The sequence below is a fragment of the Pristis pectinata genome, chromosome 3 (genome assembly GCF_009764475.1).
Source record: "Pristis pectinata isolate sPriPec2 chromosome 3, sPriPec2.1.pri, whole genome shotgun sequence".
In the NCBI taxonomy this organism is placed as follows: domain Eukaryota; kingdom Metazoa; phylum Chordata; class Chondrichthyes; order Rhinopristiformes; family Pristidae; genus Pristis; species Pristis pectinata.
Window position 1 is genome coordinate 121,261,105 of NC_067407.1, and position 12,103 is coordinate 121,273,207.

The following is a 12,103-nucleotide window of genomic DNA, read 5'->3' on the forward strand; positions in this document are numbered from 1 at the left end:
ATGAGAAAGCTATTCTAAAATTTGAAAGTAGCACCTTGTTATTTCAATGGCTAACAATAATGTGATTTATAAAAAAGAACTAATAGTCATATTGCAATTCTTTATTTCAACATTGATTGCTGTTTGAAATCTAGCAGTGTTGATCCCACTTCTCAAATTGCAAACAAAATTTTATTCAAGCAATATCTGCATTTGGAGTAAAGAGGTAGTTGGAATTCTGGCAGGTGACATCTTTCCGGTACTCTCCACTTTTGTCTGTGGATTGGGAGCTGTCCCACAGACTTATCAAGCAACATCTGGTCTCCTTGATCCAAAACCCAGGATACATCTTGTCTCAACAGCAGGACAGGCCCACCAGAGGTGCAGTAGAGTGGTATGCAAGTGGGAAAGAACAGCCCTTGGAGACCTCCGTATCTGTTCCAGACCTCATGAAATCTCATAGCGTCAGATCTAAAGTGGCAAGGAAACCTCTTCCTGATTACCACCTACCATTGTCCCTCAGCTGAGCTATTGCAGTCCTGTACAACACTGGCATGCATCAACCTGAGAGTGTGGAGAAATGCTCGGGTGTGTCCCATTCACACAAAGCAGAACACATGCAATCTGGCTAATTACCGTCAATCATCAGCAAAGTTGTCATAATTGTCACTTACTCACCAGCAGCTTATTCACTGATAACCAATTTGGGTTTTGCTGAAGGGCCTGTTTGCGTGTTGTATGACTATGTCTCTATGCATCATGCTCTGTACTTCTCTCCACCTTCAATAGCATTTCATCACCATATACATTTCCACTCCTCCCCCTCCCTTTCCATGACTCCTGCTTTGCTTTTCTATTTATTCCAACAACTCCCCTTCTCAGACAAAGTTGGGCTGCATAGTTAACAACAGCGCATCCCTTCCTGATGAACTTAACGCATTCTACACGTGTTTTCAACAGAAGGGAAGTGGATTGTCACCATCCACCCTGACAGCCTCCAACACAGCTGAACCTGTGATCACAGTGGAGGACATAAGATCAGTCTTCCGGAGAGCGAACACGAGGAAAGCACCTGACCCAGATGGTGTCCCTGGCCGTGTGCTCAGGTCTTGTGCTGATCAGCTGGCAGAAGTATTTGCGGACATATTTAACTTCTCCCTGCTTCAATCTCAGGTTCCCACCTGCTTTAAGAACACCGCTATCATCCCGGTACTGAAGAAAAGCAAGGTAACATGCCTCAATGACTACCGACCAGTGGCTCTGACATCCACCATCATGAAGTGTTTTGAGAGGTTGGTCATGGCACGCATCAACTCCAGCCTCCCAGACGACCTGGACCCATTGCAATTCGCCTATTGTCGGAACAGGTCTACAGCGGATGCCATCTCCCTGGCCCGACACTCAGCTCTGGAGCGTCTGGACAGTAAAGACACCTATGTTAGACTATTGTTTATTGACTACAGCTCTGCCTTCAATACAATAATGCCAAGCAAGCTTGTCACCAAACTCCAAGACCTAGGACTCAACACCTCCCTCTGTAACTGGATCCTTGACTTTCTAACAAACAGACCGCAATCAGTGAGGATAGGCAGCAATACTTACGGCATAATTATTCTCAACACTGGTGCCCCACAGGGCTGCATCCTCAGCCCTCTACTCTACTCCCTATACACTCAGGACTGTGTGGCCAGATTCTGCTCTAACTCCATCTATAAGTTTGCAGATGATACCACCATTGTAGGCCGTATCTCAAACAGCGATGAGTCGGAGTACAGGAAGGAGATAGAGAGCTTAGTGGAATGGTGTCATGAAAACAATCTTTCCCTCAATGTCAACAAAACAAAAGAACTGGTCATTGACTTCAGGAGAGGGGGCGGTGTACATGCACCTGTCTACATCAATGGTGCTGAGGTTGAGAGGGTTGAGAGCTTCAAGTTCCTGGGAGTGAACATCACCAACAGCCTGTCCTGGTCAAGTCACATAGATGTAACGGCCAAGAAAGCTCACCAGCGCCTCTACTTCCTCAGGAGGCTAAAGAAATTTGGTTTGTCCCCTTTGACCCTCACCAACTTTAACCGATGCACCACAGAAAGCATCCTATCTGGATGTATCACGGCTTGGTATGGCAACTGCTCTGCCCAGGACCGCAGGAAACTGCAGAGAGTTGTGGACACAGCCCAGTGCATCACGGACCCCAGCCTCCCCTCCTTGGACTCTGTCTATACTTCTCATTGCCTTGGTGAAGCAGCCAGCATAATCAAAGACTCCTCCCACCTGGGACATTCTCTCTTCTCTCCTCTTCCGTCGGGTAGAAGATACAGGAGCCTGAGGGCACATACTACCAGACTTAAGGACAGCTTCTACCCCATTGTGATAAGACTATTGAATGGTTCCCTTATACAATGAATGGGCTATGACCTCACAATCCACCTTGTTGTGACCTTGCACCTTATTGCTCTGCACTTTCTCTGTAGCTGTGACACTTTGTACTGTTATTGTTTTTACCTGTACTGCATCAATGCAGTCTGTACTAACTCAATGTATCTGCACTGTGTGATGAACTGACCTGTACGATTGGTTTGCAAGACAAGTTTTTCACTGTACCTTGGTACAAGTGAAAATAATAAACCAATACCAATGGCACTTTCCCATATAATCGCAGTAGATGCAACATTTACCTTTTCACTTCTTCCCTTCCTACCATCCAGGGACCCAAATAGTCCTTTGAAGAGAAGCAGCAATTTGCTTGCAATTCTTCCCAATTTAGCATTATGCATTTAGTGCTCACCATGTGGTTTCCGATACCTTTGAAGAGACTGCTGAAACAAAACACTTCAATTCATAAGGGTGACCCTGAGCTTCCAGTTGCCTGTAACATTGATTCCCAGTGACCCTTCTTACTTCAGCCTCTGATAGTGTTTCAGTACTGTCCGATGTAAGCTTGAGGCTTAATGCTTCACTTTCCATCTGGGCATGATGCAGCCCTTTGGACACAAATTCAACAATTTCATATAGGAAAATTTTCACTCTCTCCAATGATGCTTCTAAATATCAGTTTCAGTTCTTCCCTTGTTTCCTTTCTCTCTTTTCTACCTTCAGGAATTTAATTGTTACCTTGAAAAGTTTGGTCTGTACCCTAACACAGATATTCTGTCTGTTCCTTCCACCTCTCCCCTTTCTCTAACATAAAACATGGTTATTTTCTTGCTTTTCCACTTCCAATGAAGAATCATCATCTTTGAATTTTTCCAGCATGTTGTTTTTAGATTTTCACCATCTGTTCTTTTTTTGCTCCAAGGAAAAGTCTTTGTACCATAGTTTTGTAAGGAATAGTACTTATCATTCTTATGAGTCCAGTTCTAATTGGCAACAATCCAAGTGATTGCTCGTATCTGACTGCCATGTAATTAATGCACTTGGGATATAGAAACAGTTGTAGGTTAGTTAGCCTTTTCCATTGTTCAATAAAATCAAAGCTGACCTGCAGCCTAACTCTTATGTTGGCTTTGTCTCCTATCCTTGTATATTTAGTTAACAAAATCTAGCAATCTCAGAGTTAATGTTAACAATTATCAATATATCAACTGCTGTTTGTGGAAGATTTCTAAACTTTGCTTGTAAAAGTGTTTTCTACTCACTTTGTTTTCATCGGTCATTTTGTTTATTTTTATCGGAACATAACAGTTCCATAACCTATGTATCTGGACTTTTGGTTGCTATTTCTTTATATTCTACCATTTAATAATGTTGTAGTTTATCCTGCTGGCAATCAGTAATTGTTTCTTTTAGTATTTCATTATTGGATGAAACAATCAAAGAGTCTTAAATAGCCTGACACTGTTACTTTAACTTCCATATTCAATAGCTTGCTGTCAAATGTTCCACAATTTTGTAAAATATTTTAAATCAAATGAATTTTTATCCTGTTTTAATTGTTTTTAATATCTTCCATGCAATAAAGCTTTGGGAGAGCAAGCTTCTCCAATCCAGAGCTGTGGAAGGCTTTTTCAGGGAGAATAATCACCAGCAGATCATGCTAGAACTTCATCAGAAGACTCATCAAACTCTACACACGTCCTCAGGTTAGTTTAACATAATGCTGATTAAAGGATAAATATTGGCCAGGATATAGGGTAACTCGTCTGTTCTGCTTCGAAGTAGTGCCATGAGCATCATCTGGGTGAACAGATGGGGACTCAGTTTAATGACTCATCCAAAAGAAACTACATGGTCCAATAGGATATCACAAAGGGGTCCACAGTATTCACAGTAAATGAATTGCAGTAACTGGTATTATGTTTGAGCATAGTAAGGTTACATTACTAAATTTGGTGCATTTAAGAGCACATTTCAATGTGTTAGGACTGAGGATTATTTTCCAATGTGCTAGCTTTATTAGGTATAGTTGATTAACTCAACCCACTCTGGTTAAGCTAATCATATAGGAGGAAGACTTGAACCCAAAAGAATGGCTCATTTGGAACTGAGACTCTGTGTCCCCAATATTGTCATGAAAGCAAAGTCTTGAAAAAGAAATAAACAACATATCCTGTGTTTGAATGAATTTTTTTTATATATATATGCCAGTGGGGAGGTCAGAACCATACAGTGTGAAAACTGCCCCTTTGACTCATTGTGCTGGCCATCAAGCAAACAGTTACACAAATCCTTCACTATTCTCATTATATTCTTTCTGCATTCCCATCAAATTCCCTCTTCCATCCCCCCCATATCTTCAAATTCTGCCACTCACATACACATTAGGTGCAATTTTCAGTGGCCAATTAAGCTACCAACCTGCTTGTTTTAGGAATGTAGGAGGGAGCCAGAGCACCTAGGGTAAATACATGTAGTCACGGAGAATATACAAACTCCACACAGACGGCACCAAGGTCAGGACTGAAACTGGGTTGCCGAAGCTGTCAGGCAGTGACTCTACCACTGCACCAATCTGCTACCCTAAGAGCAGGCAGAGCCTCAGATCTGGTAAAACAAATTGGGATTGCAGGACAAGTGAAAATAAAAGGTCCCAGTGGTGAGTTACATCAACTGCCATATGCAAGAGAGTATTTTAATCTCAATGATTAGATAACTAACCATCCTAACGAGATCTGCAGTTTTCTGCTGCCAGTGGTAGCCAGATTATAACAATAAATAAGAGGCATAGTTTCTGTGATTTCCATTGAATATTTGATTATTAAACAGTAATTTGGACTGGAGGTATCAATCAGATAGCCAAAAGAAATGAGTACACTTTCCTTAATGTCATCCTCTCCATTTATCAGTGGCAGCTGCTTTTTTCACTGAGGTTTGTTACAAGCCTGCTGCCTGCAACACATTATGCATACTAGTTTGGAAATGTTTTTCTAGTTATAATGTTTATATTTAAAACTTCGTACTTGGGTCTTTGGGGTGTTTCAATTAATTAAACTTCAACTTCATGGGATGTCAGGCAATAAAAGCAGGAAGGAATGTTACCTTGGATACTTGATTAGTTTTTGAGGGACATAATAAAGCACAGGGTGGTACAAGAGGCGTATACCTTTCCATTCACTACCTTCAATCCTCTTTGGAGGTCAGTTAAATTCTAGTGCTGAATGATTTTTGTTCTCATTATATATTGATGTCTTGAAATGATAACACACCATATAATTTCTACCATCAATGTACTCACTCTAAATAGTGGAATCTAACTAAAGATTAATTGCTTTGAACTTGGATTATAATAAGATTGCATTTTTTTTTACATATTACAAATATGATTAGATCTGCAATTATAATGTTATAAAAATCATGACTGATTAGGAATAATGTTGATTAGATACTCAGTTTCAACAGTGCTGTCTGTTGGCAAGGAGAAGCTGCAGGAAAAGGATGGTTTCTATCTGTAGGTGGCAGTAAGCACAAACTGATTTGTTCAAAAGCAGGCTTTTCACTAAAATTGTGTCACTAAAAATTGTTCTTAAAAAGGTTAGGTAGTTGCTTTGCTATCATTATGGAAGTTTTCCCTTTGGGTTCCACTGGTGCTGAAATAGTAATGCATAGTTCCATGACTGCTGCCACATTCCATTATCTGTTCATATGTGATAATTAGAGTCTCTTCCTCACTCTTGGCTGCGGGGACTTTCTGGTCCTGTCCTCTTCCTACTCTAGGCAAGGCACAGAAGGGTACGGACCTTTTGCAGGCAAATGGGATTGGTGTACATGGGCAAAAAGGTCACATGGATGTAGTGGGGCGAGAGGTTCATTTCTGTGCTGTATGGATCTATGGTATCTGGGTGCAGTTTAGAAAGTTACTGGATAGCGTTCATGGACTTCTGGACAACTATCTCCATTTGCTTGAAGTTTATAATTAATTCCTTCAAATTGATAAGATTTTATTCATAATTGTACTAACTATAATCTTGTTTCCATAATGCAGTTTTCTGTGCAAATGAATATCTTGTCTATTTCAAATGGCTGAAGCTCTGATCTCTGTGGTCATATTCAATCTGCAAAGGGAATCTGCAAGGTAAGTATGAGGGGCTGAATAGTCTACTCGTACTTCTATTCAGAATATACGAAATAGAAGTATGAGTAGACTATTCAGCCCCTCATACCTACTTGGTTGTTCAGTAAGATCATAGCTTCATTTTCTAGCATTAACCCTATATTCCCTGACTCCTTATTTTCCAATAATCGGTTTAATGCAATGGATAATTATTGGGCTACATCTTGCTGACCCCAAATCACTGCTTGTGCCTCTCTCTGCTCCTCCCTCTCCCCCAGGGATATGGGAAGAAACTGTAGTATGCAGGGGAAACCATGCAGTTCCAGAAAAAAGATGTGCAATTTCTGCTCAGACAGCACTGGAGGTCAGGATCAAAGCAAGGTTATTGGAGCCGTGATGCAGTAGCATTATCTGCTGAGACACTGCCATTCATTATAAAAGCTGTGTTTAGTTTTGATGTTTCTGATGTCAAAAAATATTTAAGACCTGTAAAATTGATGTAAAAGTTATAATAACTGAAATTACTTTTAAATAATTAGATATAAGAACATATAGGAGCAGAAGTAGACCATCCAGCTGTTTGAGCCTGCTCTGCCATTCGTCAACATCACGGCTGATCTATCCCAGTGCCATTTTCCCATCATCAGATATGCATCAATTAACATAAATAGGAGCTGAAAGCTCCACAATATGACTGTCATGTCATAGTTTAATTCAGACTAGGTGTACATTTTGCTAGCTTGATGCTTTTCTTGTTATTGCTGACATCAGGAAACCTGCTGGGCACCTTCAAAACACATAACTCTGAGAGCTTCCACAGAATATGCTAAAACTAATGCTAAGTATTTTCTCCATCAATTAGCTATTAAGCTACTTATACAATGGTTGCCTCAGTGGTGATACTCTGGGCAGCACTTCTATAATGTAATGCTGGTATACTGGCCACTTAGTGTGGGTCAGGGACCTTGGCAGGAGGCAAAGGTATGCCAATCTGTGAAAAGCCTACTCCCTGATAGCCCTCAGAGACATCACATCTACCTGGAGTTCTCTGAACAAAGTGTTAACGGGCTTGGATTTTCTGAATCTGTCATCACAGAGATATCTGAAATGTTTGGACTGTTCTGTCCATGGAGGTTCTGAACTTCATTGCCACTGGATTCTCCCAAATGGCTGTAGAAGATTCCTGTCATGTTTCCCAATTTGCTGCTCTCCGCAGCATCTCAGATGACTCTGATGCACTGCACTCATAAAGGAGTGATTTTTAAAAAAATCTACTTTGACTTCGTTGACTTCTCTTGGGCTGTGAGATTTACCAGCATTGCCTATTTCCAACAAGTGCAGTGAGTCATGGATTATACTTGTGCCTGCTGGTACTTAATAAACCTGTGCCTATTCATGAGCAAGAAATGTTTCCATCCCTCAACATATTGTGAATCATGGAATGAGTTTCCTGCTGCAAAATGCCATGTTCCTGGGAAGCATCTCTGACTGTTTCACCCTGAGGGAATTCACATTATGTTCAACAGGAGGCATTCCACATTCCTTCCATGCCCCCTCCCCCTCCCACTGCCCCTTTGGGATGACTCAATGTGTATAGGTGCTGTACCTCAAGTGGCTGCTCATATTGGTGCAAACTGCAAGGTGAGCACGTTTATGCAATGAGTCTAAAGTACCAGAATGGTACTGGAGAATTACACGTCTCTTTTCATTAGTACAGGAGCACCTTGCAGTGCACCAGGAGCTGTGGAGGCTTTGTCAAATGCTACACACTACACAGCTTTGCCAATCGAAGACAGCAGGCTGTGCCAATTGAATAATAGTAAGGAGACTTGAGCCTGAAGGTTGCAAATCAGAGTCTGGAGAGCAAGAGGTAGTGCCTGGCTTAACATCTGCAGCTTCCTTTTAAGTCATGGTAGCATTTAACCAATTTAAGGTGCACAGTTGGGGAGGGGTGGGGGTGGGGGGAAACTGAAGAAATTTCATCAGTTAGAAACAATAGTTTTCACTCTGATTGCATCCATGTGTTGTGCATACTGGCATAAAACTGGTATTGCAGTTTAGTTAATTACTCTTGACAAAAGCTTCCCTCCTATTTCCTGCTGTTTTCAGGGAAGGGTCCATAAGAATGGCAACATGGAACAGCTGGAGGATCTCCACCAGCGCTTCTGCTCGTATTCCTTAGACCCTCACTTAAGTATGTCCTTCAAAAGTTGCCAAAATTATTCAAAATTATATGTATTACAAAGACACCCAAAGCAGGGGAGAAGATTCCTGAAATGGCAGTGATCGTCATGTTGCATATCGTAACATGGCATCAGTCACATTAATCCACAAACGTGCCCCACTGCATGAGGCAGTCATTTCAGTTTGGAAAGTATCAACCACTGGCTGGTGGCAATCAGAGTTGTCCCTGAGCCATTTGATCAGAAATGAATGATATTAGCAATGGCAGCAGCTGACAGCTCAAGACTTTTCTGTGCACTGAACAATGTCATTTCCAACATTTTCAGGCTTTACCTTTCTGTCGGGTGAGTGGTTTGGGCTGGGGATGGAGGTGGTAGAATTCAGTTTGGTATCTGTGTATGACAGAACGGCATTTTCAGTGTCTGTGACTTGTGCTGACATATCTCATAAAGGCTTGAAATGTACTTCTGAATTGCTTCTTATGATTTCCCAGGATTCTCCAGGGTGGCCCTGGCTTGTTTATAGCTAACTTGTCATACAGAACTCTTCAGGCAGGTATATTTCTGAGAACTTTTTATGTCATTTGGAATGAATTTTGGAGATCACACTCTTCCCCCTTACAATTCATCCTCTCCTCCATAGAAGCCATAGTGCGTGTATCTGCTATCTGGCTCTTATGGGGTTGTGCCTTTAAAGACTGACTTCCTTCTCTGATTGTTGCCCTGTAAAGTGCAGGAAGCTGTGTTCAAAGTGTGGCCCTGTTTTAGGGCATTATTTTTAGTGTGAAACACCCTAACGTATCGGCATAACATTGTGGGCCGAAGGTCCTGTACTGTGCTATAATGTTCTATGTTCTAAAACTGTTTCAGATCTTTTTCAGTGAATTTAACTATTTCAATTTGTGGGAAGCATATTTGGCATTAGCACTAAAGACAATGAGATTTTAGTTTATTAATGGAGAGCCCAATACAATTTCTAGGCATTAATCTTCCAAAACTAATATTTTTGCTACCAGGAAGTTAATTTCCCAAAAAAACTGCTATTGCAGTTTATTCTAATAATGTCTCCAGAATCTCTTAGCAGTGTGGAGGAACAGAGGGATCTTGGAGTCCACATCCATAGATCCCTCAAGGTTGCCACGTAAGTTGATAAGGTTGTTAAGAAGGTATATGGTGTGTTGGCCTTCGTTATTGAGTTCAAGAGCTGCCAGGTAATGTTGCAGCTCTATAAAACTCTGGTTAGACCCCACTTGGAGTATTGTGTTCAGTTCTGCTTGCCTCATTATAGGAAGGATGTGGAAGCTTTAGAGAGGGTGCAGAGGAGATTTACCAGGATGCTGCCTGGATTGGAGAGCACATCTTGTGAGGATAGGTTGAGTGAGCTAGGGCTTTTCTCTTTGGAGTGAAAGAGGAATGAAAGGTGACTTGATAGAGATGTACAAGGTGATAACAGGCACAGATCAAGTGGACAGTCAGACTTTTTCCCAGGGTGAAAATGGCTAACACGAGGGGGCATAATTTCAAGGTGATTTGAGGAAGGTATAAGGGGGATGTCAGAGGTAGGTTTTTTACAGAGTGGTGGGTGCGTGGAATGCACTGTCGGCAGAGATTGTGGAGGCAAATACATTAGGGATATTTAAGAGTCTCTTAGATAGGCACATGAATGACAGAAAAATGGAGGGCTATGTTGGAGGGAAGGGTTAGATAGATCTTGGAGCAGGATCAAATGCTGGCACAATATCGTGGGCCGAAGGGCCTGTACTGGGCTGTAATGTTTTATGTTCTAATATAACCCTCAGTAATGCATTCCTATCAACAAATTTAATTTCTTTTCCTATTTAAATATGTTATTTGTCAATGCCATTTAGAATTTATGGATTATGCTATGCAGGTAGTAAAATCTTACATTTCTATTTGCAGCTTCTGTTGTGATTCCTGCTGGTAGAAGTGTTCAGAATTTTACATCTGCAGAACTTGTAAGTGCTGTATTAATTGTGCTTCATTTTTGTTTCACTTTAAAATGTATATTGTTACCATAGACTAGTGTTGATTGTTCTTGAGTTGTCACTAGAGGTCTTTAGTTACTCTAATTGTGAAATTGAATTCAATGGTATTGATTTACATGGGACTGCCTACCCATTTGGTGCTGGTGGTGCTGTGGATGGTTAATTACGTCTGGGTGAGCTGGCTGGTTGACAGGTAATAGCACTAATGGAGTGCAGGAATGTGATAAAAATACTGTCCTCCTGAAAGAAGACACAAGGTCTGTAACCACAAAACCACTGCTACGGCATCTCTGTTGCTTGTAGACTTGTGCTACCTTCTCTAAGCATGTAAATATGTTGGTGAGTATTGCAATGTCTGGCTAAAGTGACTGTCAAATATAAATAATGTTTGGAACCTGTGAGATGCAGGTGTTAGTTTTAGAATAGTGTTAGTGTATGAGGACTTGGTGGAACATGCCATTTCTGGATCCTGTTTGTTAGTGGTTGCTTTGCTTGAGTTTGAGGGCATATTGCATCAATGTGTATGTGAGGCATATGGGGTATTTGGGGGGTGGGGGGGGGGGTTGGGAATTGTGAATGAAGCTGTCTACACTGACTTTGCCCATGTGTGTGAAGTTATCAAAATGGAGAGCCGGTTTGCATGTGACCTTCACCGGTGGTACTCAGTCTGAAAGGATATCAATTTAATAAAAAGATATAGAGTAAGTCTAGAATTTGGTTGGCAGCTACAAATGCAGGTTAAACAGTTGATGCAAAATGGACCAATGATTGGTTTTGCAAAATGAAAAGATGCCCTTTATATGCTCCACAATGGTTAAATCCAAGGGCAGGTCTGAATGGAAGTGGAGATGGTAGCAAGCAGAACAAGAGGCTGGGGGTAGTGGAGGGAGAACTTATGGAAAATGGAGGGGTGAAGTTCAGCTGTGAATCAGTTGGGGTGTGGTCTGTAGTGAGAGAACTAGGGATAGGCCAACGATAATTGTTGTGTGGGTGGGGTTAATTCAATGGCAAGAGTGATTGACAATTGGAATATATGTTGACAAAAAGAATGATCGTTGATGGGAGTTGGAAATTGGGGTGGAGGAATGTTGGGGGATGATGGGTTGGATGGTAGAGGAGTGTGTGAAAGGAGTGATGGGTTGGGGGAGGGCTGCAAACTTGGGAAATGGTGAGTAGGGTCATAGCAGTTTTGGGAGAGGGGTGGTGTGCAGGGGTGCTAGGGGCCCAAATGTTCATTTGTGGAATGGTCCTTTTAAAGGTGTGATGACACAACTTCACAGGCACTTTTGTAGCCAGCTTGATGGTACTGGTCCTGTAAGCAGCTGAAAATTACATAAGTAGCAAAGGCATGTCATTGGATACCACTGCTTGGAATCCTCCATGCATTACTACATCTGACACCTGATATTTTGTTTACTTGAGAAATTGTCTAGTCAATTGTAGAG

The 12,103-nt window shown here is 41.5% G+C and overlaps 1 protein-coding gene across 1 annotated transcript in view; it reads left to right on the forward strand.

The window, feature by feature from the left end:
- The window catches only part of LOC127568763 (stonin-1), a 79,590-nt gene that overhangs the window by 49,483 nt on the left and 18,004 nt on the right, over positions 1–12,103 (forward strand). The window contains exons 5-6 of the mRNA XM_052012895.1: positions 3,941–4,061; positions 10,573–10,628. Coding sequence (XP_051868855.1) covers positions 3,941–4,061; positions 10,573–10,628 — 177 coding nt within the window. The remainder of the gene's footprint in view (positions 1–3,940; positions 4,062–10,572; positions 10,629–12,103) is intronic.